The sequence below is a fragment of the Cheilinus undulatus genome, unplaced genomic scaffold (genome assembly GCF_018320785.1).
Source record: "Cheilinus undulatus unplaced genomic scaffold, ASM1832078v1 Contig2, whole genome shotgun sequence".
Classification (NCBI taxonomy): Eukaryota; Metazoa; Chordata; class Actinopteri; order Labriformes; family Labridae; genus Cheilinus; species Cheilinus undulatus.
The window spans coordinates 60,426-87,891 of NW_024571687.1; the positions used below are offsets into that span (position 1 = coordinate 60,426).

At 38.3% G+C, this 27,466-nt stretch overlaps 1 protein-coding gene across 1 annotated transcript in view; it reads right to left on the reverse strand.

Annotated features, from left to right (window-relative positions):
* The window catches only part of mtm1 (myotubularin 1), a 45,029-nt gene that overhangs the window by 13,734 nt on the left and 3,829 nt on the right, over positions 1 to 27,466 (reverse strand). The window contains exons 2-10 of the mRNA XM_041782468.1: positions 21,062 to 21,141; positions 20,413 to 20,485; positions 19,267 to 19,361; positions 18,404 to 18,514; positions 16,702 to 16,803; positions 13,512 to 13,595; positions 13,227 to 13,376; positions 1,354 to 1,539; positions 821 to 1,003 (exon numbers count right to left, since the gene is read on the reverse strand). Of these exons, the coding sequence (XP_041638402.1) occupies positions 821 to 1,003; positions 1,354 to 1,539; positions 13,227 to 13,376; positions 13,512 to 13,595; positions 16,702 to 16,803; positions 18,404 to 18,514; positions 19,267 to 19,361; positions 20,413 to 20,485; positions 21,062 to 21,118 (1,041 nt within the window). The 5' untranslated portion in view covers positions 21,119 to 21,141. The remainder of the gene's footprint in view (positions 1 to 820; positions 1,004 to 1,353; positions 1,540 to 13,226; positions 13,377 to 13,511; positions 13,596 to 16,701; positions 16,804 to 18,403; positions 18,515 to 19,266; positions 19,362 to 20,412; positions 20,486 to 21,061; positions 21,142 to 27,466) is intronic.

Consider the following 27,466-nt stretch of genomic DNA (forward strand, 5'->3'; position numbering starts at 1 on the left):
CATCACCAGAACTGAGACAACCTAGGACATCAGCAGAACTGAGACAACCAAGACGTCAGCAGAACTGAGACAACCTAGGACATCACCAGAACTGAGACAACCTAGGACATCACCAGAACTGAGACAGCCAAGACGTCAGCAGATCTGAGACAACCTAGGACATCACCAGAACTGAGACAACCTAGGACATCACCAGAACTGAGACAACCTAGGACGTCAGCAGAACTGAGACAACCTAGGACATCACCAGAACTGAGACAGCCAAGACGTCAGCAGAACTGAGGCAACCTAGGACATCACCAGAACTGAGACAACGTAGGACATCACCAGAACTGAGACAACCAAGATATCACCAGAACTGAGACAACCAAGACGTCAGCAGAACTGAGACAACCTAGGACATCACCAGAACTGAGACAACCTAGGACATCAGCAGAACTGAGACAGCCAAGATGTCAGCAGAACTGAGACAACGTAGGACATCACCAGAACTGAGACAACCTAGGACATCACCAGAACTGAGACAACCTAGGACATCACCAGAACTGAGACAACCTAGGACGTCAGCAGAACTGAGACAACCTATAGACCCGACTGTCTCAGTGCTGCCACCTGTTCTAAAACCAGACTATAGACTGGACCATTTCAGTACCTATCCCTGACCCTCCATCTCTGAAGAAGATCTATCACTGATATAAAGTTCTGGTCCCTCTGAAACCACAGACCTAAAACCTATCCCTGACCCTCCATCTCTGAAGAAGATCTATCACTGATATATAGTTCTGGTCCCTCTGAAACTGTCAGACCTAGAACCTCTTACCTTGATGTGTTCGAGCCAGTGCGTGGACTCCAGACTTGACAGCCAATGAGATTCCTCCACGTTGGGGTAGACGATGTCTTTGAGCTTCTTCAGGGATTCTCTCATCACGTGGATGTTCTGGATGTCGAGGAAGACCAGCTCAGCGTTCTGGTACTCATCACCTTCGTAGCCTCCACCAGTCGCCTGTAGGGGGTGACAGAGACCATCAGATTTTAAATTAGAAGCTCAGATCCTCATCTACAGCAGAGCGTTCCATCTGTCTGACCTTCAGGCCCTAACCCAAAACTAAGACCCCGGGGACCCAGCCAGAAAAAAACTCATTCTTACTGGAATAACAGACCTTCAGACTCTATGTATGAACTACCCATTAATACTATGGTGCAGCAGTGCCTATCTAGACAGAAAATAATAATAAAAATGATAACATTTTCATTACTAGTGGTATTATTGTACCATCAGATCAACAGTCCTCAGCTCTAACCCTGGACGTTCTCTCAGTGATATGACAGATCATGTGACCCTCCTCCTCTCACCTTATTGGCCACAGCGTTGACGTTGGGTCTGGCATCATAGATGGTCAGCTTGGTGGTCTCGTTGGCCTCTCTGATGAGGTCCAGGTAACGCTCATCGTCTTTGTTCCTCTTCCCCGACATTCCAACCAGAGGCTGACTGCAGCGCACGATCACCGCCTGGTTCTCCCTGTGGATCCACGACAGAACCTGAGGAACATCAAAGTCACTTCATTTACTACAGAGGCTGACTGCAGCAGACCATCACCACCTGGTTCTCCCTGTGGATCCACGACAGAACCTGAGGAACATCACAGTCACTTTATAAACTACAGAGGCTGACTGCAGCAGACCATCACCGCCTGGGTCTCCCTGTGGATCCACGACAGAACCTGAGGAACATCACAGTCACTTTATAAACTACAGAGGCTGACTGCAGCACACGATCACTCTCGATATATTATGCTGTAGATTGATATGTGACAGTGTAATTTGAAATGTGATAGTGTAGTTCGATATGTGATGGTGTAGTTTGATATGTGACAGTGTATTTGAAATGTGACAGTGTAGTTTGATATGTGACAGTGTATTTGAAATGTGACGGTGTAGTTTGAAATGTGATAGTGTAGTTCGATATGTGATGGTGTAGTTTGATATGTGACAGTGTATTTGAAATGTGACAGTGTAGTTTGATATGTGATGGTGTAGTTTGATATGTGACAGTGTATTTGAAATGTGATGGTGTAGTTTGAAATGTGACGGTGTAGTTTAATATGTGACGGTGTAATTTGAAATGTGACAGTGTAGTTTGATATGTGACGTGTAATTTAAAATGTGACGGTGTAGTGTGATGTGTGACACTGTCATTTGAAATGTGACATGTAGTTTGATGTGTTACGTCTAGCCTGATATGTTATGGTGTATTTTGATATGTGACAGTGTAGTTTGATTAACGGTCTAGTTTGAAATCTGACGTTGTAGTTTGATATGTAACAGTGTAGTTTGATATGTGACGGTGTAGTTTGATATGTCATGTGGTCAACTGAAATGTGACAGTGTAGTTTGAAATGAGACAGTCTAGTTTGATATGTGACGTTTAGTCTGATATGTTACGGTGTAGTTTGATATGTGCCCCTGTAGTTTGATATGTGACAGTGTAGTCTGATATGTTACATTGTAGTTTGATATGTGACGGTGTAGTCTGATATCTTACGGTATATTTTGGTATGTAACGGTGTAATCTGATATGTGACAGTGTAGTCTGATATATTACAGTGTAGTTTAATATGTAACAGTGTAGTCTGATATGTGATGTGTAGTCTGATATGTGACATCTAGTTTGATATGTGACTGTGTAGTTTGATATGTTTCGGTGTATTTTGGTATGTAACGGTGTAGTCTGATATGTGACAGTGTAGTCTGATATGTTACAATGTAGTTTGATATGTAACAGTGCAGTCGAATATGTGACGGTGTAGTCTGATATGTTACGCTGTGTTTTGGTATGTAACGGTGTATTCTGATATGTGACGGTGTAGTCTGATATGTTACAGTGTAGTTTGATATGTAACAGTGCAGTCAGATATGTGACGGTGTAGTCTGATATGTTACGGTGTATTTTGGTATGTAACGGTGTAGTCTGATATGTGACGGTGTAGTCTGATATGTTACATTGTAGTTTGATATGTAACAGTGCAGTCGAATATGTGACGGTGTAGTCTGATATGTTACGCTGTGTTTTGGTATGTAACGGTGTATTCTGATATGTGACGGTGTAGTCTGATATGTTACAGTGTAGTTTGATATGTAACAGTGCAGTCGGATATGTGACGGTGTAGTCTGATATGTTAGGGTGTAGTTTGATATGTGACTGTCTAGTTTGATATGTGACGGTCTAGTTTGATATGTGGCAGTCTAGTTTGAAATGTCATGGTGTAGTTTGATATGTTATGGTGTATTTTGTTATGTGACTGTGTATTTCAATATGTGACTGTGTAGTTTGATATGTGACGGTGTAGTTTGATATGTGACGGTGTAGTTTGATATGTGGCGGTCTAGTTTGAAATGTGATGGTGTAGTTTGATATGTTATGGTGTTCTTTGATATGTGACTGTGTATTTTGATATGTGACTGTGTAGTTTGATTTGTGAAGGTGTAGTTTGATATGTGACAGTGTAGTTTGATATGTGACCGTGTAGTTTGATATGTGATGGTGTAGATTAATATGTTACGGTCTAGTCTGATATGTGACACATAGTCTGATATGTGACAGTGTATTTAGATATGTAATGGTGTAGTGTTATATGTGACAGTGTAGTTCAATATGTTACGTGTAGTTTGATATGTGACTGTGTAGTCTGATATGTGACGGTGTAGTTTGATATGTGACGGTCTAGTTTGACAGTGACTGTGTAGTTTGAAATGTGACATCTAGTTTGATATGTAACGTGTAGTTTGATATGTGACTGTGTAGTCTCATATGTGAATGTGCAGTTTGATGTGTGACGTGTATTTCGATATGTGACGGTGTAGTTTGATATGTGGCAGTGTAATTTGAAATGTGACATCTAGTTTAATATGTGACGGTGTAATTTGAAATGTGACAGTGTAGTTTGATATATGACGGTGTAATTTAAAATGTGACGCTGTTTTTGAAATGTGACGGTGTAGTTTGATATGTGATACTGTCATTTGAAATGTGACATCTAGTTTGATATGTTACATGTAGTCTGATATGTTACGGTGTATTTTGATATGTGACAGTGTAGTTTGATTTGTGACGGTCTAGTTTGATATGTGACGGTGTAGTTTGATATGATATGGTGTCAACTGAAATGTGACGGTGTAGTTTGAAATGAGACAGTCTAGTTTGATATGTGACGTTTAGTCTGATATGTTACGGTGTAGTTTGAGATGTGACCGTGTAGTTTGACATGTGACAGTGTAGTTTGATATGTGATGGTGTAGTCTGATATGTTACATTTTAGTTTAATATGTAACAGTGTAGTTTGATATGTAACAGTGTAGTTTGATATGTGACGGTGTAGTCTGATATGTTACGGTGTAGTTTGATATGTGACTGTCTAGTTTGATATGTGACGGTCTAGTTTGATATGTGGCAGTCTAGTTTGAAATGTGATGGTGTAGTTTGATATGTTATGGTGTATTTTGATATGTGACTGTGTAGTTTGATATGTGACGGTCTAGTTTGAAATGTGATGGTGTAGTCTGATATGTTATGGTGTACTTTGATATGGGACTGTGTATTTTGATATGTGACTGTGTAGTTTGATATGTGACGGTGTAGTTTGATATGTGACAGTGTAGTTTGATATGTGCTAGTGTAGTTTTAAATGTGATGGTGTAGTTTAATATGTTACGGTCTAGTTTGATATGTGACTGTGTAGTTTGATATGTGACGCTTTAGTTTTATATGTGACAGTGTAGTTCAATATGTAACGTGTAGTTTGATATGTGACGGTGTATGTTGATATGTGACGGTCTAGTTTGACAGTGACCGTGTAGTTTGAAATGTGACATCTAGTTTCATATGTAACGTGTAGTTTGATATGTGACTGTGTAGTCTGATATGTGAATGTGTAGTTTGATATGTGACGTGTATTTCAATATGTGATAGTGTAGTTTGAAATGTGACAGTGTAATTTGAAATGTGACATCTAGTTTAATATGTGACGGTGTAATTTGAAATTTGACAGTGTAGTTTGATATGTGACGGTGTAATTTAAAATGTGACGGTGTATTTGAAATGTGAAGGTGTAGTGTGATATGTGATACTGTCATTTGAAATGTGACATCTAGTTTGATATGTTATGTGTAGTCTGATATGTTACGATGTATTTTGATATGTGACAGTGTAGTTTGATATGTGACGGTCTAGTTTGATATCTGACGGTGTAGTTTGAAATGAGACAGTCTAGTTTGATATGTGACGTTTAGTCTGATATGTTACGGTGTAGTTTGAGATGTGACCGTGTAGTTTGATATGTGACAGTGTAGTTTGATATGTGACTGTGTATTTTGATATGTGACTGTGTAGTTTGATATGTGACGGTGTAGTTTGATATGTGACAGTGTAGTTTGATATGTGACAGTGTAGTTTGATATGTGACAGTGTAGTTTTAAATGTGATGGTGTAGTTTAATATGTTACGGTCTAGTTTGATATGTGACTGTGTAGTTTGATATGTGACGCTTTAGTTTTATATGTGACAGTGTAGTTCAATATGTAACGTGTAGTTTGATATGTGACGGTGTATGTTGATATGTGACGGTCTAGTTTGACAGTGACCGTGTAGTTTGAAATGTGACATCTAGTTTCATATGTAACGTGTAGTTTGATATGTGACTGTGTAGTCTGATATGTGAATGTGTAGTTTGATACGTGACGTGTATTTCGATATGTGATGGTGTAGTTTGAAATGTGACAGTATAATTTGAAATGTGACATCTAGTTTAATATGTGACGGTGTAATTTGAAATTTGACAGTGTAGTCCGATATGTGACGGTGTAATTTAAAATGTGACGGTGTATTTGAAATGTGACGGTGTAGTGTGATATGTGATACTGTCATTTGAAATGTGACATCTAGTTTGATATGTTACGTGTAGTCTGATATGTTACGATGTATTTTGATATGTGACAGTGTAGTTTGATATGTGACGGTGTAGTTTGATATGTTATGGTGTCAACTGAAATGTGACGGTGTAGTTTGAAATGAGACAGTCTAGTTTGATATGTGACGTTTAGTCTGATATGTTACGGTGTAGTTTGAGATGTGACCGTGTAGTTTGATATGTGACAGTGTAGTTTGATATGTGACAGTGTAGTTTGATATGTTACATTGTAGTTTGATATGTAACAGGGTAGTTTGATATGTAACAGTGTAGTTTGATATGAGACGGTGTAGTCTGATATGTTATGGTGTAATTTGATATGTGACTGTCTAGTTTGATATGTGACGGTGTAGTTTGATATGTGACGGTGTAGTTTGATATGTGGCGGTCTAGTTTGAAATGTGATGGTGTAGTTTGATATGTTATGGTGTACTTTGATATGTGACATTGTATTTTGATATGTGACTGTGTAGTTTGATATGTGACGGTGTAGTTTGATATGTGACCGTGTTGTTTGATATGTGATGGTGTAGTTTAATATGTTACGGTCTAGTTTGATGTGTGACGGTGTAGTCTGATATGTTACAGTGTAGTTTGATATGTAACAGTATAGTTTGATATGTAACAGTGTAGTTTGATATGTGACGGTGTAATCTGATATGTTACGTTGTAGTTTGATATGTAACAGTGTAGTTCGATATGTGACGGTGTAGTCTGATATGTTACGGTGTCGTTTGATATGTGACATCTAGTTTGATATGTGACTACATAGCTCAATATGTAATGGTGTAGTTCGATATCTAGTTTGATATGTGACTGCGTAGTGTGATTTGTGATGTGTAGTCTGATATGTGACAGTGTAGTTTAAAATATGCAGGTGTAATTTGAAATGTGATTGTGTAGTTTGATATGTAACGTGTAGTTTGATATGTGACTGTGTAGTCTGATATGTGAATCTGTAGTTTGATATGTGACGTGTATTTCGATATGTGACGGTGTAGTTTGATATGTGAAAGTGTAATTTGAAATGTGACATCTAGTTTAATATGTGACAGTGTAATTTGAAATGTGACATCTACTTTAATATGTGACAGTGTAATTTGAAATGTGACATCTAGTTTAATATGTGACGGTGTAATTTGAAATGTGACATCTAGTTTAATATGTGACAATGTAATTTGAAATGTGACAGTGTAGTTTGATATGTGACGGTGTAATTTAAAATGTGACGGTGTATTTGAAATGTGACGGTGTAGTGTGATATGTGATACTGTCATTTGAAATGTGACATGTAGTTTGATATGTTACGTGTAGTCTAATATGTTACGGTGTATTTTGATATGTGACTGTGTAGTTTGATATGTGACGGTCTAGTTTGATATGTGACATCTAGTTTGATATGTGACATCTAGTTTGATATGTTATGGTGTCAACTGAAATGTGACGGTGTAGTTTGAAATGAGACAGTCTAGTTTGATATGTGACGTTTAGTCTGATATGTTACGGTGTAGTTTGATATGTGCCCCTGTAGTTTAATATGTGACAGTGTAGTTTGATATGTGACGGTGTAGTCTGATATGTTACATTGTAGTTTGATATGTAACAGTATAGTTTGATATGTAACAGTGTAGTTTGATTTGTGACGGTGTAATCTGATATGTTAAATTGTAGTTTGATATGTAACAGTGTAGTCTGATATGTGACGGTGTAGTCTGATATGTTACGGTGTCGTTTGATATGTGACTGTGTAATTTGATATGTAATGGTGTAGTTAGATATGTGACATCTAGTTTGATATGTGACTACATAGTTCAATATGTAATGGTGTAGTTAGATATGTGACATGGTGTACTTTGATATGTGACATTGTAGTGTGATATGTGACTGTGTAGTCTGATATGTGACAGTGTAGTTTAAAATATGTGACCGTGTAATTTGATATGTGATTGTGTAGTTTAATATGTTACGGTCTAGTTTGATGTGTGACATGTTACAGTGTAGTTTGATATGTAACAGTATAGTTTGATATGTAACAGTGTAGTTTGATATGTGATGGTGTAGTTTGAAATATGGAATCTAGTTTGATATGTGACTGCGTAGTTCGATATGTGAGGGTGTAGTCTGATATGTGACTGTGTAATTTGATATGTGACATCTAGTTTGATATGTGACTACATAGCTCAATATGTAATGGTGTAGTTCGATATCTAGTTTGATATGTGACTGCGTAGTGTGATTTGTGATGTGTAGTCTGATATGTGACAGTGTAGTTTAAAATATGCAGGTGTAATTTGAAATGTGATTGTGTAGTTTGATATGTAACGTGTAGTTTGATATGTGACTGTGTAGTCTGATATGTGAATCTGTAGTTTGATATGTGACGTGTATTTGATATGTGACGGTGTAGTTTGATATGTGAAAGTGTAATTTGAAATGTGACATCTAGTTTAATATGTGACAGTGTAATTTGAAATGTGACATCTACTTTAATATGTGACAGTGTAATTTGAAATGTGACATCTAGTTTAATATGTGTGTGTAATTTGAAATGTGACATCTAGTTTAATATGTGACAATGTAATTTGAAATGTGACAGTGTAGTTTGATATGTGACGGTGTAATTTAAAATGTGACGGTGTATTTGAAATGTGACGGTGTAGTGTGATATGTGATACTGTCATTTGAAATGTGACATGTAGTTTGATATGTTACGTGTAGTCTAATATGTTACGGTGTATTTTGATATGTGACTGTGTAGTTTGATATGTGACGGTCTAGTTTGATATGTGACATCTAGTTTGATATGTGACATCTAGTTTGATATGTTATGGTGTCAACTGAAATGTGACGGTGTAGTTTGAAATGAGACAGTCTAGTTTGATATGTGACGTTTAGTCTGATATGTTACGGTGTAGTTTGATATGTGCCCCTGTAGTTTAATATGTGACAGTGTAGTTTGATATGTGACGGTGTAGTCTGATATGTTACATTGTAGTTTGATATGTAACAGTATAGTTTGATATGTAACAGTGTAGTTTGATTTGTGACGGTGTAATCTGATATGTTAAATTGTAGTTTGATATGTAACAGTGTAGTCTGATATGTGACGGTGTAGTCTGATATGTTACGGTGTCGTTTGATATGTGACTGTGTAATTTGATATGTAATGGTGTAGTTAGATATGTGACATCTAGTTTGATATGTGACTACATAGTTCAATATGTAATGGTGTAGTTTGATATGTTATGGTGTACTTTGATATGTGACATTGTATTTTGATATGTGACTGTGTAGTTTGATATGTGACGGTGTAGTTTGATATGTGACCGTGTTGTTTGATATGTGATGGTGTAGTTTAATATGTTACGGTCTAGTTTGATGTGTGACGGTGTAGTCTGATATGTTACAGTGTAGTTTGATATGTAACAGTATAGTTTGATATGTAACAGTGTAGTTTGATATGTGACGGTGTAATCTGATATGTTACGTTGTAGTTTGATATGTAACAGTGTAGTTCGATATGTGACGGTGTAGTCTGATATGTTACGGTGTCGTTTGATATGTGACATCTAGTTTGATATGTGACTACATAGCTCAATATGTAATGGTGTAGTTCGATATCTAGTTTGATATGTGACTGCGTAGTGTGATTTGTGATGTGTAGTCTGATATGTGACAGTGTAGTTTAAAATATGCAGGTGTAATTTGAAATGTGATTGTGTAGTTTGATATGTAACGTGTAGTTTGATATGTGACTGTGTAGTCTGATATGTGAATCTGTAGTTTGATATGTGACGTGTATTTCGATATGTGACGGTGTAGTTTGATATGTGAAAGTGTAATTTGAAATGTGACATCTAGTTTAATATGTGACAGTGTAATTTGAAATGTGACATCTACTTTAATATGTGACAGTGTAATTTGAAATGTGACATCTAGTTTAATATGTGACGGTGTAATTTGAAATGTGACATCTAGTTTAATATGTGACAATGTAATTTGAAATGTGACAGTGTAGTTTGATATGTGACGGTGTAATTTAAAATGTGACGGTGTATTTGAAATGTGACGGTGTAGTGTGATATGTGATACTGTCATTTGAAATGTGACATGTAGTTTGATATGTTACGTGTAGTCTAATATGTTACGGTGTATTTTGATATGTGACTGTGTAGTTTGATATGTGACGGTCTAGTTTGATATGTGACATCTAGTTTGATATGTGACATCTAGTTTGATATGTTATGGTGTCAACTGAAATGTGACGGTGTAGTTTGAAATGAGACAGTCTAGTTTGATATGTGACGTTTAGTCTGATATGTTACGTGTAGTTTTATATGTGACAATGTAATTTGAAATGTGACAGTGTAGTTTGATATGTGACGGTGTAGTCTGATATGTTACATTGTAGTTTGATATGTAACAGTATAGTTTGATATGTAACAGTGTAGTTTGATTTGTGACGGTGTAATCTGATATGTTAAATTGTAGTTTGATATGTAACAGTGTAGTCTGATATGTGACGGTGTAGTCTGATATGTTACGGTGTCGTTTGATATGTGACTGTGTAATTTGATATGTAATGGTGTAGTTAGATATGTGACATCTAGTTTGATATGTGACTACATAGTTCAATATGTAATGGTGTAGTTTGATATGTTATGGTGTACTTTGATATGTGACATTGTATTTTGATATGTGACTGTGTAGTTTGATATGTGACGGTGTAGTTTGATATGTGACCGTGTTGTTTGATATGTGATGGTGTAGTTTAATATGTTACGGTCTAGTTTGATGTGTGACGGTGTAGTCTGATATGTTACAGTGTAGTTTGATATGTAACAGTATAGTTTGATATGTAACAGTGTAGTTTGATATGTGCCGGTGTAATCTGATATGTTACGTTGTAGTTTGATATGTAACAGTGTAGTTGAGCGTCTACAGTGTAGTCTGATATGTTGCTGTACCTCATTATGTGACATCTAGTTTGATATGTGACTACATAGCTCAATATGTAATGGTGTAGTTCGATATCTAGTTTGATATGTGACTACGTAGTGTGATTTGTGATGTGTAGTCTGATATGTGACAGTGTAGTTTAAAATATGCAGGTGTAATTTGAAATGTGATTGTGTAGTTTGATATGTAACGTGTAGTTTGATATGTGACTGTGTAGTCTGATATGTGAATCTGTAGTTTGATATGTGACGTGTATTTCGATATGTGACGGTGTAGTTTGATATGTGAAAGTGTAATTTGAAATGTGACATCTAGTTTAATATGTGACAGTGTAATTTGAAATGTGACATCTACTTTAATATGTGACAGTGTAATTTGAAATGTGACATCTAGTTTAATATGTGACGGTGTAATTTGAAATGTGACATCTAGTTTAATATGTGACAATGTAATTTGAAATGTGACAGTGTAGTTTGATATGTGACGGTGTAATTTAAAATGTGACGGTGTATTTGAAATGTGACGGTGTAGTGTGATATGTGATACTGTCATTTGAAATGTGACATGTAGTTTGATATGTTACGTGTAGTCTAATATGTTACGGTGTATTTTGATATGTGACTGTGTAGTTTGATATGTGACGGTCTAGTTTGATATGTGACATCTAGTTTGATATGTGACATCTAGTTTGATATGTTATGGTGTCAACTGAAATGTGACGGTGTAGTTTGAAATGAGACAGTCTAGTTTGATATGTGACGTTTAGTCTGATATGTTACGGTGTAGTTTGATATGTGCCCCTGTAGTTTAATATGTGACAGTGTAGTTTGATATGTGACGGTGTAGTCTGATATGTTACATTGTAGTTTGATATGTAACAGTATAGTTTGATATGTAACAGTGTAGTTTGATTTGTGACGGTGTAATCTGATATGTTAAATTGTAGTTTGATATGTAACAGTGTAGTCTGATATGTGACGGTGTAGTCTGATATGTTACGGTGTCGTTTGATATGTGACTGTGTAATTTGATATGTAATGGTGTAGTTAGATATGTGACATCTAGTTTGATATGTGACTACATAGTTCAATATGTAATGGTGTAGTTAGATATGTGACATCTAGTTTGATATGTGACTGCGTAGTGTGATTTGTGATGTGTAGTCTGATATGTGACAGTGTAGTTTAAAATATGCAGGTGTAATTTGAAATGTGATTGTGTAGTTTGATATTTTACGTTGACGTCTGATATGTTATGGTGTAGTTTGATATGTTATGGTGTAGTTTGATATGTAACGTTGTAGTTTGATATGTGATGGTGTAGTTTGAAATATGGAATCTAGTTTGATATGTGACTGCGTAGTTCGATATATGAGGGTGTAAGTCTGATATGTGACTGTGTAATTTGATATGTGATGGTCTAGTTTGAAATGCGACATCTAGATTGATATGTGACTGCGTAGTTCGATATTTAATGGTGTAGTTCAATATGTGACAGTGTAGTTTGATATGTGACGGTGTAATTCGAAATGTGATTGTGTAGTTTGATATTTTACGTAGAAGTCTGATATGTGACGGTGTAGTCTGATATGTTACATTGTAGTCTGATATATAACAGTGTAGTTTGATATGTAACAGTGTATTTTTATATGTGACGGTGTAGTCTGATATGTTACATTTTAGTTTGATATGTAACAGTGTCGTCTGATATGTTACGGTGTCGTTTGATATGTGACGGTGTAATTTGATATGTAATGGTGTAGTTCGATATGTGACATCTAGTTTGATATGTGACTACATAGTTCGATATGTAATGGTGTAGTTCGATATGTGACATCTAGTTTGATATGTGACTACATAGTTCGATATGTAATGGTGTAGTTCGATATGTGACATCTAGTTTGATATGTGACTGTGTAGTGTGATTTGTGATGTGTAGTCTGATATGTGACAGTGTAGTTTAAAATATCCCGGTGTAATTTGAAATGTGATTGTGTAGTTTGATATTTTACGTTGAAGTCTGATATGTGACGGTGTAGTCTGATATGTTATGGTGTAGTTTGATATGTAACGGTGTAGTTTGATATGTGATGGTGTAGTTTGAAATATGACATCTAGATTGATATGTGACTGCGTAGTTCGATATGTAATGGTGTACTTCAATATGTGACAGTGTAGTTTGATATGTGACGGTGTAATTCGAAATGTGATTGTGTAGTTTGATATTTTACGTTGAAGTCTGATATGTGATGGTGTAGTCTGATATGTTACGGTGTAGTTTGATATGTGACGCTGTTATTCTTACCGGTATTCGTCCCCGTGACCTGAAGGTGGCAACTCTCCTCAGATCTTCTTCTTTACTCTTAAAGGGAACGGCGAGAACGGTGGGGTAGGTGTCACACAGCTCATAGTTCTTATTGATGAAGGTTATTCTCCACTTATTGTTGGGTAAACCCTAAAAACCATAAACACACTCTATTAACATCAGGCCTCATTAAGCTACAGGGATGAAGACGCAGATATAATCACTGACTCAGACAGATCATCAGATCATTCTTTCTGTTAGCATATGAAGAAAGTTGGTGCTGACCTGCCGTCTGAACTCCTCGATGGGTTTGTAGACGTTCCAGCCGTTCTCCTCATACTTCTCCTGAGTCACATAGGCAAACAGAGGCTGGACAGAGGACAGAGACACGTTAGATTAATAATAACGAAGGTCTGAGAGCTTTAAAGCATTCTATGACTCCACAGCTGGCATCAAACTGAAACTCTGCATATCCCTCTGATCCCCGGACTAACTATTACAGACTTAACTCATCAAAACAGACAGCAGGAGTACTAACAGTCAGCTTAAGTCTTTAAACACTGTTTTCTGTGGTCAGGTGATCAGTAGAAATGTTTCATAAACACTGACCCTGACCTTGACCTTTGACCTCCAAACTCTAAGCCAGGGGTGTCAAATTCAAGGCCTAGAGGCCAAATCTGGCCTGTGGTACAGTTTTACCCAGCCCACAAGATCATATCATATTTTAATTAAAAGTGGCCTGCAGGTCTGAGGTCTGCAGATTTCCTCCAGTATAAAATGTTAATTTAACCTTCAAGACTGAAAATATCCTTGTTAAATCATAAAAATCTGAAAAAGACTAGATATAAGTAGATAACAAGTCAGGAATGAGTGAAATAAAATTAATGTTTCCATTTCATATTTTCATTTTGCATCTCAATATTATGACTTAAACTCAAGATTTTTACTTTTTATTATTTATTTATTAGAAGCAGACCTCAACCAGTCTGCTGTCTCATAAATACAGACGAATAAAGAAATATTCCTGTGTTCCTGGGTAAGTATTAAATATAAATCATTAATTTGATGATGATGCGCTAATATTATTAAATCAGAATGATTACAAAGGCACTGACAGTCGTCTAACAGAAATATTTAAGTGTTCTTGGATGGTTCTCCTCCTTCACTCATATTATTAGGCAGATGTAGAGCTGTGGCGTGGGCGGTTGGCGGCGTGTGAGAGGAGGCTACAGCTCAGTGTTTTGTCTTCCTGTGAAGAGTGAGCTCTGTTAGTAATCCTGAGAGCTGAGACTGAGGACAGAACTGCTTCGCTGCTATAAATACCCTCTATACATATATTTATATATCCATAACAGAGGAATCTCATATACGGCCTAAAAGAGGATGAATTAATTTGACTAGAGCAAAAATAAAACAACTGAAAATGTTTAATAACCTTCTGTGCATCAGTATTCAAAGACAGAGGAATCCTCTACAACACGGATCACCAACTGGAGGCCCATTGTTAGTTAATAAGATGCATGACAATCTTACTGATGAGTTCATTCATGATTAAAGGAGAAGAATTAATAGAAAATGTCGTCTTCTTTCATGAGCTTTCACCGATAACAACGCAACTTAATATCAAACTATATGGAAGCCCCAGAAATATGTGCCGTTAAGATCTCAATCACCTTTCTGTTGCTGTACCTCATTCATAGACTGTTGATAATGAACGTCTACAGGAAGCTGCCGCTTTGTTGCTGTACCTCATTCATAGACTGTTGATAATGAACGTCTACAGGAAGCTGCCGTTCTGTTGCTGTACCTCATTCATAGACTGTTGATAATGAACGTCTACAGGAAGCTGCCGCTCTGCTGCTGTACCTCATTCATAGACTGTTGATAATGAACGTCTACAGGAAGCTGCCGTTCTGTTGCTGTACCTCATTCATAGACTGTTGACAATGAACGTCTACAGGAAGCTGCCGCTCTGCTGCTGTACCTCATTCATAGACTGTTGACAATGAACGTCTACAGGAAGCTGCCGCTCTGTTGCTGTACCTCATTCATAGACTGTTGACAATGAACGTCTACAGGAAGCTGCCGCTCTGTTGCTGTACCTCATTCATAGACTGTTGATAATGAACGTCTACAGGAAGCTGCCGCTCTGTTGCTGTACCTCATTCATAGACTGTTGACAATGAACGTCTACAGGAAGCTGCCGCTCTGTTGCTGTACCTCATTCATAGACTGTTGATAATGAACATCTACAGGAAGCTGCCGCTCTGCTGCTGTACCTCATTCATAGACTGTTGATAATGAACGTCTACAGGAAGCTGCCGCTCTGTTGCTGTACCTCATTCATAGACTGTTGATAATGAACGTCTACAGTAAGCTGCCGTTCTGTTGCTGTACCTCATTCATAGACTGTTGATAATGAACGTCTACAGGAAGCTGCCGTTCTGTTGCTGTACCTCATCCATAGACTGTCCATAATGAACATCTACAGGAAGCTGCCGTTCTGTTGCTGTACCTCATCCATAGACTGTCCATAATGAACATCTACAGGAAGCTGCCGCTCTGTTGCTGTACCTCATTCATTGACTGTTGATAATGAACGTCTACAGGAAGCGCCGCTCTGCTGCTGTACCTCATTCATAGACTGTTGATAATGAACGTCTACAGGAAGCGCCGCTCTGTTGCTGTACCTCATTCATTGACTGTTGATAATGAACGTCTACAGGAAGCGCCGCTCTGTTGCTGTACCTCATTCATAGACTGTTGATAATGAACGTCTACAGGAAGCTGCCGCTCTGTTGCTGTACCTCATTCATAGACTGTTGATAATGAACGTCTACAGGAAGCTGCCGCTCTGTTGCTGTACCTCATTCATAGACTGTTGATAATGAACGTCTACAGGAAGCTGCCGCTCTGTTGCTGTACCTCATTTATAGACTGTTGACAATGAACGTCTACAGGAAGCTGCCGGTAGAACCAGTAAGAGTAAATATTAACTATTCTAAACCAGTTAGAGTTAATATTAACCAGATATAAACCAGTTAGAGTAAAGATCAACTAGTTCTAAAACAGTAAGGGTAAATATAAACCAGTTCTAAACCAGCTAGACCTAGTAAAAACCAGTTCTAAACCAGTAAGAGTGAGTTTAAACCAGTTATAAACCAGTGAGACTTAGTTTAAACCAGTTCTAAACCAGTCAGAGTTACTTAAAACCAGTTAAAAACTAGTTAGTTAGTTTGAACCAGTTATGAAGTAGTTAGTTATTTTAAACCCGTCATTAACCAGTTAAGAGTGAGTTTAAACCAGTTATAAACCAGTTAGAGTGAGTTTAAACCAGTTATAAACCAGTGAGAGTTAGTTTAAACAGTTACAAACTTGTTAGAGTTAGTTTAAATCAGTTATAAACCAGTTTGAGTGAGTTTAAACCAGTAATAAACCAGTTATAGTTTGTTTGAACCAGTGTTAGTGTTCTTACCAGCCCGTGTGACAGAGGGAACGCATGTCTGAAGAGGAAATCAAAGATGTCTCTCCTGCTGTGACCCTCCTGCTTCAATGCAAAACGCAAGTTCCTCATGTCCTAAAAACAGAAATGATATAAATACGCAATCAGTGCACACAAATACACCACTGAGAGATGCCCCTAAAATACAAGAGAATAAAGTAATAATGTAGCATTAATGCACAAATGTAGCTCAGCCTTTCACTGACACTGTGCTGATCAATGAGAAATCTCCCAGTTAAAGTCAATAACATTCACTAATTCTCAGATCTTACAGCAGAGAGGGACTGAGGTGGTTTTCTGCAGATTCAGCTCCTCTCTAATAATAAACCTCCTCTAAAGGATCAGAATCAATAATGTTCCCACACACGGGTCTGATTTAGAGCCCAACTCCATGACTCAGAGTCCACCTCCACAAAGAGGACTCAGGTTCTGGTAGATGATCATAGATGATTACATAGCAGCCAGCTGATGACCTTTAAGAATACAGAGGACTGAAGTATACTGTAGGACCCCTCTAGGACCCTTTATACTGACCTTTGCCCTTTATACAAAGACTGAGGTCGTCGGTGCGTTTGACTCTCCTTCAGTATCATATGTTTGAAAGTAAATCCATCTCTGACATTTTAATGATCAATAGCTTTGTAAAGCGTCAAACCTTCAAATGGACAGATTGTTAGAGAGAGTTCTGTCTAAAATGCAACAGCGTGTTGGTAAAAGTAACAAATACAAACAATAGAGGACCAACATGGAGCCCTGAGGGACTCCAGTATGGAGCTATTTTTGTTGCTAAAGTATTTGCAAATGCGTACAAAGATCTGTGCACAAATCCAGAAATGTGTGCACAGATCTGCAAATCCGTGTAAAGATCTGCAAATGTGTGCAAAGTTTTGCAAATTTGTACAAACATCCACAAACGTGTGCACTAATCTGCAAATATGCAGACCAACTTGTAATTGTGGACTTAGTTCATTTTGGTTCAGAATCTGCCTCTCAATTGGCTGTCATACACGCGGGACTTTCGCAACACTTGTACCGCGCATGATCTGTACTCAGATCTGTAAGCATGTACTTAGATCTGTAAGCGTAAAGGCTGGGTCTGTTGCCCTCAGCACAGGCTCACAGGCAAGGCTGCCTTTCTCATCACAAAGGCATCACAGGAGGCAACAGTTAAGACTTAGTAACGGCTCTGTATAACGTCAGTGTGAAAGGAGAAATATTATCGTATTATACTGCTATTGTTATTATTCATATTTTAATTGAAAGAGTGAATAAAATAATGACTTCCTCATCTCCAAAATCGTATCACAGTGGTGGTTGAATTGCCTCCTCTACAAGACATTGGTCCATTGTGTTGTATTTAACTGAAATCCTCATTATTATGCTGTATGAGCCGGGTGATGTTAGCAATAAGATCGATGGAGTGGTCTGTAACATTTATATTTATATAAATAACAGGGGAAGAGAAAGATTGTCAGTTTTACACAGAGGGCAAAGGCACCGACCAATGTTGGATTTGTGCAGGCATTTGCAGATCTGTACACACATTTGTGGATCTGAACATGCATTTGTGGATTTATGCACAGAGCTTTGTATGCATTTGCAAATACTTTTGGAACAATAATAGCTCCATACTCCAGAACCATCCATAGACAGGTGACCACTCCTGAACACCCACCTTACAGGTGATGTCCAGACCGTAGGAGTTCTCTCCTCTGCTAGAAGCCCCGCCCATCTTCTCCACTCGACTGATGGCGCCAAGAGGGACGTCATACATGATGGTTACGTCCTGTAGAGGGCAGAAAAGTGCAGAAATTAGACAGATGTTTGGAAGAATTATCGGTGGTTTGGTTTTGTGTTTTCCCTTTTTTAACCACTAAGGACCAAAAACATTATTTTACTGCCCACAACAGAGTGACTATTTTATTTACCACATCTCAATCATGTATATTATTGACCTTAAAATACTTAAAAATAACAGTTAAACTACATTATTATTATCACAGTTTAATTATTTAAATAACAACAATTTAACCATATTATTATAACATTTTCATTATTTTAATCACAACAGTTTAACTGTATTATTACAACAGTTTTATTATTTTAATTCTAAAATTTTAATCACTTATAATCATAACACCATAATTATCGTATTAAAACTGTTAGAATTATTCTGTTTATATCAGCTGAATCATGAGAACAGAACAGAATTAGAACACTTTAATTGAATTTTCCCCTTACTGAGACTCACCGTGTCCGAGGTCGTGTTTATTTATCTGAATTCTAACAGTTTATTGCTTTATTCACTCACAGTTTCTGAGCTCATTTATAATAGTTTTAAGTATTTTTTTTAACTGCTTGGTTATGTTATTTAAAACAGTCTTATTTTTTAACTCATGGTGTTCATTCAAACTAGTTTGACTTTTTTTAATCTAAAACTTCATTTATAAACTCAGTGTCTAGCTCTTACCTAACCCTACACACTATCAATAATTTCATTAAAAACAGTGAAAGTGATTAACTCTGAGACAGACTCACAGTATCTGAGCTCTTGAAGTAGAGTCTGTAGTTGGTGATCAGCACTTTTCCTTTCACTGCTCCGTTATAAGGACACATGTACATGACATCTTTATCTGAAACACAGAAAACAAACATTATTTCAACAAACAGCTAGAAACACGCAAATTCATATATGGGTAAAGCTAGAAATATAATTATAAACATATCTAAATAATCACATCTGTGATGTCTAGATTCAGACTGTAATAACCATCAGTGTTATTATCATCTACTGGTATTATAATCACAGCTGTGATGTTTAGAGTCAGACTGTAATAACCATCAGTGTTATTATCATCTACTGGTATTATAATCACAGCTGTGATGTTTAGATTCAGACTGTAATAACCATCAGTGTTATTATCATCTACTGGTATTATAATCACATCTGTGATGTTTAGATTCAGACTGTAATAACCATCAGTGTTATTATCATCTACTGGTATTATAATCACATCTGTGATGTCTAGATTCAGACTGTAATAACCATCAGTGTTATTATCATCTACTGGTATTATAATCACATCTGTGATGTTTAGATTCAGACTGTAATAACCATCAGTGTTATTATCATCTACTGGTATTATAATCACATCTGTGATGTCTAGATTCAGACTGTAATAACCATCAGTGTTATTATCATCTACTGGTATTATAATCACATCTGTGATGTTTAGATTCAGACTGTAATAACCATCAGTGTTATTATCATCTACTGGTATTATAATCACATCTGTGATGTTTAGATTCAGACTGTAATAACCATCAGTGTTATTATCATCTACTGGTATTATAATCACAGCTGTGATGTTTATATTCAGACTGTAATAACCATCAGTGTTATTATCATCTACTGGTATTATAATCACATCTGTGATGTTTAGATTCAGACTGTAATAACCATCAGTGTTATTATCATCTACTGGTATTATAATCACATCTGTGATGTTTATATTCAGACTGTAATAACCATCAGTGTTATTATCATCTACTGGTATTATAATCACAGCTGTGTTGGTCTGGGTTTTTAACTGTAATTATCTAAATGACCACAAGCCCATCCCTATCTAGTAAATAGAATCTAATGAATAAGTGATGAATGATGACTGGTCTGGTGTTTGTTACCCATGATCCTCTCCTCTCCAGGAAGCAGAGAAACATCTGACAGCAGCTCCATCTTCAGAGACTCTCTGGACGTCTGGAACACAGACATGCTGCCTTAAATTTACATTTATTCACAGACTTTGCAGATTAGACACCAAGTCTGCTGTTAAACTGGGAGCTCTGGATCATGGTTTTATTCCAGGATCCTCTGAGCTGCTGAGGTCCATGTCCAGTCAGATGAAAACAGCATCAACATGCCGTTTTCTCCCTTTAAAGGAGTTAAACAGACAAACGGTGACCTGGAGGATGGACAGAGGCTGTGCTGCTCTTTAACATGTTATTCTCTGTAGTGGTTGTAATGTCAGAGATCTCCAGTCTAAGTACAGGCCACTGAGAGCTGGGATATCACAGCCTGATAAAACAGCTGACAGAGCAGCTGATATCAGTCATCCGTATCAGCAGGAGGATTCATATTGTGGCTAGAGAAACCATGCCAATATTAGCGAGCATCTCTTATGATTTCAGGTCACATCTCTGATTCTGGACATGTTTGATGCTAGATTAATATGTGATCTGACTCATTGATGATTGATACCATGTGATCATCATTACAGCATGATGGGACATCCCTTCTAATCTATGAGAGCGTTGAACAGAGCGGTGAACTTACAGTGGAGATGTGCGTGTCTAAGGCGTTGGAGTTGTAGACGGAGACTGGTGAGGCCATCGCTCACAGAGGGGCTTCACAGGCTGAGACAGAGGGACGGAAAATTAACACATGGATCAGATTATTCATATCACTGACACAATTACCTGGACTGAATTAGACCAACACTGAACACATTTATCATGTCAACAGAATATCAACAGTGTAATTATTGTTAAACCGTCTGTACAGTGGTAGAAACGGTCCTGGTATTCTTCAGCAACAACATCCTGTATTTACATCAAGAACACTAGGATTGATTTAGAGAGAGAGAGAGAGAGAGAGAGAGAGAGAGAGAGAGAGTGAAAGGCAGGTAGAGAGAACAGGTGTTAACAGGGTCAGTCAGCTGTGAATGTGTATTCTGTCTCACTCCAAACTCACCAGGGGAGATCGGAGAATCATGATGAGGACAGAAGACCGCTAACCACACTTTAAAGACAGGTCACTCCAGGATAACTCCAGTAACACACCAGTAACACTCCAGAATCACTCCAGTAATACCCCAGTATCAAACCACCAATAAAACTCATCTATCACTACTGTAACACACCAGTAACACTCCAGAATCACTCCAGTAATACCCCAGTATCAAACCACCAATAAAACTCATCTATGACTACTGTAACACACCAGTAACACTCAATGCTCACTCCAGTAATACCCCAGTATCAAACCACCAGTAAAACTCATCTATCACTACTGTAACACACCAGTAACACTCCAGAATCACTCCAGTAATACCCCATTGTCAAACCACCAGTAAAATTGTCTAATATTCCAATATCACCCAAAAACATTCCAGTAAAAATCAAGGATCACTCCAGTTAAACGCCACTATCACTCCTGTAACACTCCTGTAACACTCCAGGATCACTCCAGTAATACCCCACTATTAAACCACCAATAAAAGTCACCTATCACTGCTGTTACACACCAGTAACACTCCAGAATCACTCCAGTAATACCCCATTATCAAACCACCAGTAAAACTCATCTATCACTCCATTAACAAACAAGTAACAGTCCAGGATCAATCCAGTTATACCCCAGTATCAGACCACCAGTAAAAGTCATCTATCACTCCTCTAACACACCAGTAACACTCCAGGATCACTCCAGTACTACAGCACCATCAAACTACCAGTAAAACTCATCTATCACACCAGTAACACTCCAGGATCACTCCAGTAATACCCCACTATCAAACAACCAGTAAAACTCATCTATCACTCCTGTAACACACCAGTAACACTCCAGGATCATTCCAGTAAAATCCCACTATCAAACTACCAGTAAAACTCATCTATCACTCCTGCAACACTCCAGCTACACTCATCTATCACTCCTGTAACACACCAGTAACACTCAAGGATCACTCCACTAAAATCCCACTATCAAACTACCAGTAAAACTCATCTATCACTCCTGTAACACTCCAGCTACACTCATCTATCACTCCTCTAACACACCAGTAACACTCCAGGATCACTCCAGAAATACCCCAGTATCAAACAACCAGTAAAACTCATCTATCACTACTGTTACACGCCAGTAACACTCCAGGATCACTCCAGTAATACACCACTATCAAACAACCAGGAAAACTCATCTGTCATTCCTGTCACACCAGTAACACTCCAGTAACGCTCATCTATTACTCCAGTAACACACCTGTAAAAACACCAGCATCACTCCTGTATCACTCCAGTGACACTTCAGCATGATACCATTATCACTCCTGTAACACACCTGTAACACTCAAGGGTCATTCCAGTAATACCCCACTATCAAACTACCAGTGAAACTCATCTAATATTCCAATAACACCCAAAAACATTCCAGTAACACCCAAAAACACTCCAGTAACACTCCAGTAAAACTTATCTATCACTCCAGTAACACACCAGTAACAATCCAGGATCACTCCAGTAATACCCCAGTATCAAACCACCAGTAAAACTTGTCATATATTCCAGTTACACCCAAAAACATTCCAGTATCACTCAGCTATCACTCAAGTAACACTCCAGTATTGCTCCACAACAACTCCGGTAAAACTCCACTATCACTCCAGTAACACAACAGTAAAACTCCAGGATCATTCCAGTATTACCCCAGTATCAAACCACCAGTAAAACTCATCGAATATTCCAATTACACCCAAAACATTCCAGTATCACTCAACTATCACTCCAGTAACACTCCAGTATCACTCCTATGTAATTCCAGTGACACTCCAGCATGATTCCATTATCACTCCAGTAACACTCCAGAATTGCTCCACTACAACTCCAGTAAAACTCCACTATCACTCCAGTAGCACACCAGTAAAAACTCCAGCATCACTCCTATATCACTCTAGTGACACTCCAGTATGATTCCATTATCACTCCAGTAACCCTCTAGTATTGCTCCACTATAACGTCAGTAAAACTCCACTATCACTCTAGTAGCACACCAGTAAAAACACCAGCATCACTCCTATATCACTTCAGTGACACTCCAGTTACACTCCAGTTACACTCAAGCTCTCTGCATCTACGTGGACCCCTGCAGCATAGCCTGATGCACGCCTCCAAAAAATCCTAACTACGCGTTGCGGTAAAGTGGACCGCAAGGGCTGTGATTGGTCCGCTCAAAACTTCATTTCTTTATCCCAGTCCCTCAGTGGGCGAACCAGTGTGCTAAATTCACCTGTTCTCAGCTTTGACTCATTTAGTGGTCATACAGACCACCTCTGCAAACGTCTTCCCTGTCACCTGCGTTTCAACATTTACAACAAAAGAATTTGTTTGTCGATATCGAGGAGTTCAAACTCCAAACACACCTGCTCCACCTCGGTCGACATGACCAGAAAATAAACAAGGATTCGGATGTGACCCCTCTGAAACCACACACAGCCACACCCCCCTAGCGGCATGGCCGTGAATTGCAGGGTGACACGATCCCTGGATGCAAAACTTCGAATGGTCAATGACAGCGTCGCGGCGAAGGCGTACCTACACCATCAACGCAACCCAGAAGCATAAATCAGACTTAACACTCCAGCATTACTCCTATATCACTCCAGTGACACTCCAGTATGATTACACTATCACTCCAGTAACACCAAGTATCACTCCTGGCACACTCCAGAAACACTACAGTATATCATACCACTATCACTCCAATGCCTATCAAGTATCACTCCACTACCTCACCGGTAAAATGCTCAAATCACTCCTATAACACTCCACAATCACAATAGTAACACTCCAGTATATCATACCACTATCACTCCAGCAACCATCCAGTATCAATCCACCAACGCTCCAGTAAAACTCCACTCTCACTCCAGTAACACTCCACATACACTCCAGTATCAGTTCACTTTTGTTGCACAAAAACTCAAATATCACTCTGTTAATACTCCATTAACACTCCACTGTCACTCTAATTCATACCTGATATCTCTAAATCAGAAAGCAATAGGTTTTATCGATCCTCTGATTCACTGGTTTGAAAGATGAGCAGGATAACTCCCAGTCTTTAGGTTTACAGTGAGGTTAACTTTAATAAACATGCTGTTTGGATCAAGCCTTTTAGGAGATCTTGGCAGTGTTTCTCTGTGACACACCTGTACCTCTAGCTGTCACCTGTAGCTGTCTGAACACGCAGAGAGCACGTCAAAATAATCAATTACTGATGGGCGAGCCACAGAGTCAGTGAAGGGGAGGGAGAGAGAGAGAGAGAGAGAGAGAGAAGTGAAACTGAGAAAACTTTATTTAAAATCTGATCACGTGATCACAGATTCACTCTTTGAATAAACACTCAAAATATCAGGACTAAATATAACATTAAAGCAGAAGTCACCTTAGAGTTCAGCACATCATAAAGCCTGTTTACCATTTATATTCATAGCTTTAACTGAGCCACACAGTGATCATTAACACCTGTATGAACAGGTATAGTGTAGTCAGGGTTCAGGGTTAACACCTGTATGAACAGGTATAGTGTAGTCAGGTTTAAGGGTTAACACCTGTATGAACAGGTATAGTGTAGTCAGGGTTCAGGGTTAACACCTGTATGAACAGGTATAGTGTAGTCAGGTTTAAGGGTTAACACCTGTATGAACAGGTATAGTGTAGTCAGGTTTAAGGGTTAACACCTGTATAAACAGGTATAGTGTAGTCAGGGTTCAGGGTTAATACCTGTATGAACAGGTATAGTGTAGTCAGGGTTCAGGGTTAACACCTGTATAAACAGGTATAGTGTAGTCAGGGTTCAGGGTTAATACCTGTATGAACAGGTATAGTGTAGTCAGGGTTCAGGGTTAACACCTGTATGAACAGGTATAGTGTAGTCAGGGTTCAGGGTTAACACCTGTATAAACAGGTATAGTGTAGTCAGGGTTCAGGGTTAACACCTGTATGAACAGGTATAGTGTAGTCAGGGTTCAGGGTTAATACCTGTATGAACAGGTATAGTGTAGTCAGGGTTCAGGGTTAACACCTGTATGAACAGGTATAGTGTAGTCAGGGTTCAGGGTTAACACCTGTATGAACAGGTATAGTGTAGTCAGGTTTAAGGGTTAACACCTGTATGAACAGGTATAGTGTAGTCAGGGTTCAGGGTTAACACCTGTATGAACAGGTATAGTGTAGTCAGGGTTCAGGGTTAACACCTGTATGAACAGGTATAGTGTAGTCAGGGTTCAGGGTTAATACCTGTATGAACAGGTATAGTGTAGTCAGGTTTAAGGGTTAACACCTGTATGAACAGGTATAGTGTTGTCAGGTTTAAGGGTTAACACCTGTATGAACAGGTATAGTGTAGTCAGGGTTCAGGGTTAACACCTGTATGAACAGGTATAGTGTAGTCAGGGTTCAGGGTTAATACCTGTATGAACAGGTATAGTGTAGTCAGGGGTAAGGGTTAACACCTGTATGAACAGGTATAGTGTAGTCAGGGTTCAGGGTTAACACCTGTATGAACAGGTATAGTGTAGTCAGGTTTAGGGGTTAACACCTGTATGAACAGGTATAGTGTAGTCAGGGTTCAGGGTTAACACCTGTATGAACAGGTATAGTGTAGTCAGGGTTCAGGGTTAACACCTGTATGAACAGGTATAGTGTAGTCAGGGTTCAGGGTTAATACCTGTATGAACAGGTATAGTGTAGTCAGGTTTAAGGGTTAACACCTGTATGAACAGGTATAGTGTAGTCAGGTTTAAGGGTTAACACCTGTATGAACAGGTATAGTGTAGTCAGGTTTAAGGGTTAACACCTGTATGAACAGGTATAGTGTAGTCAGGTTTAAGGGTTAACACCTGTATGAACAGGTATAGTGTAGTCAGGGTTCAGGGTTAACACCTGTATGAACAGGTATAGTGTAGTCAGGGTTAAGGGTTAATACCTGTATGAACAGGTATAGTGTAGTAAGGGTTCAGGGTTAACACCTGTATGAACAGGTATAGTGTAGTCAGGTTTAAGGGTTAATACCTGTATGAACAGGTATAGTGTAGTCAGGGTTCAGGGTTAACACCTGTATGAACAGGTATAGTGTAGTCAGGGTTCAGGGTTAATACCTGTATGAACAGGTATAGTGTAGTAAGGGTTCAGGGTTAACACCTGTATGAACAGGTATAGTGTAGTCAGGGTTCAGGGTTAACACCTGTATAAACAGGTATAGTGTAGTCAGGGTTAAAGGTTAACACCTGTATGAACAGGTATAGTGTAGTCAGGGTTCAGGGTTAATACCTGTATAAACAGGTATAGTGTAGTAAGGGTTCAGGGTTAACACCTGTATGAACAGGTATAGTGTAGTCAGGGTTCAGGGTTAACACCTGTATGAACAGGTATAGTGTAGTCAGGTTTAAGGGTTAACACCTGTATGAACAGGTATAGTGTAGTCAGGGTTCAGGGTTAACACCTGTATGAACAGGTATAGTGTAGTCAGGTTTAAGGGTTAACACCTGTATGAACAGGTATAGTGTAGTCAGGGTTCAGGGTTAATACCTGTATGAACAGGTATAGTGTAGTCAGGGGTAAGGGTTAACACCTGTATGAACAGATATAGTGTAGTCAGGTTTAAGGGTTAACACCTGTATGAACAGGTATAGTGTAGTCAGGGTTCAGGGTTAACACCTGTATGAACAGGTATAGTGTAGTCAGGGTTCAGGGTTAACACCTGTATGAACAGGTATAGTGTAGTCAGGGTTCAGGGTTAATACCTGTATGAACAGGTATAGTGTAGTCAGGTTTAAGGGTTAACACCTGTATGAACAGGTATAGTGTAGTCAGGTTTAAGGGTTAACACCTGTATGAACAGGTATAGTGTAGTCAGGTTTAAGGGTTAACACCTGTATGAACAGGTATAGTGTAGTCAGGT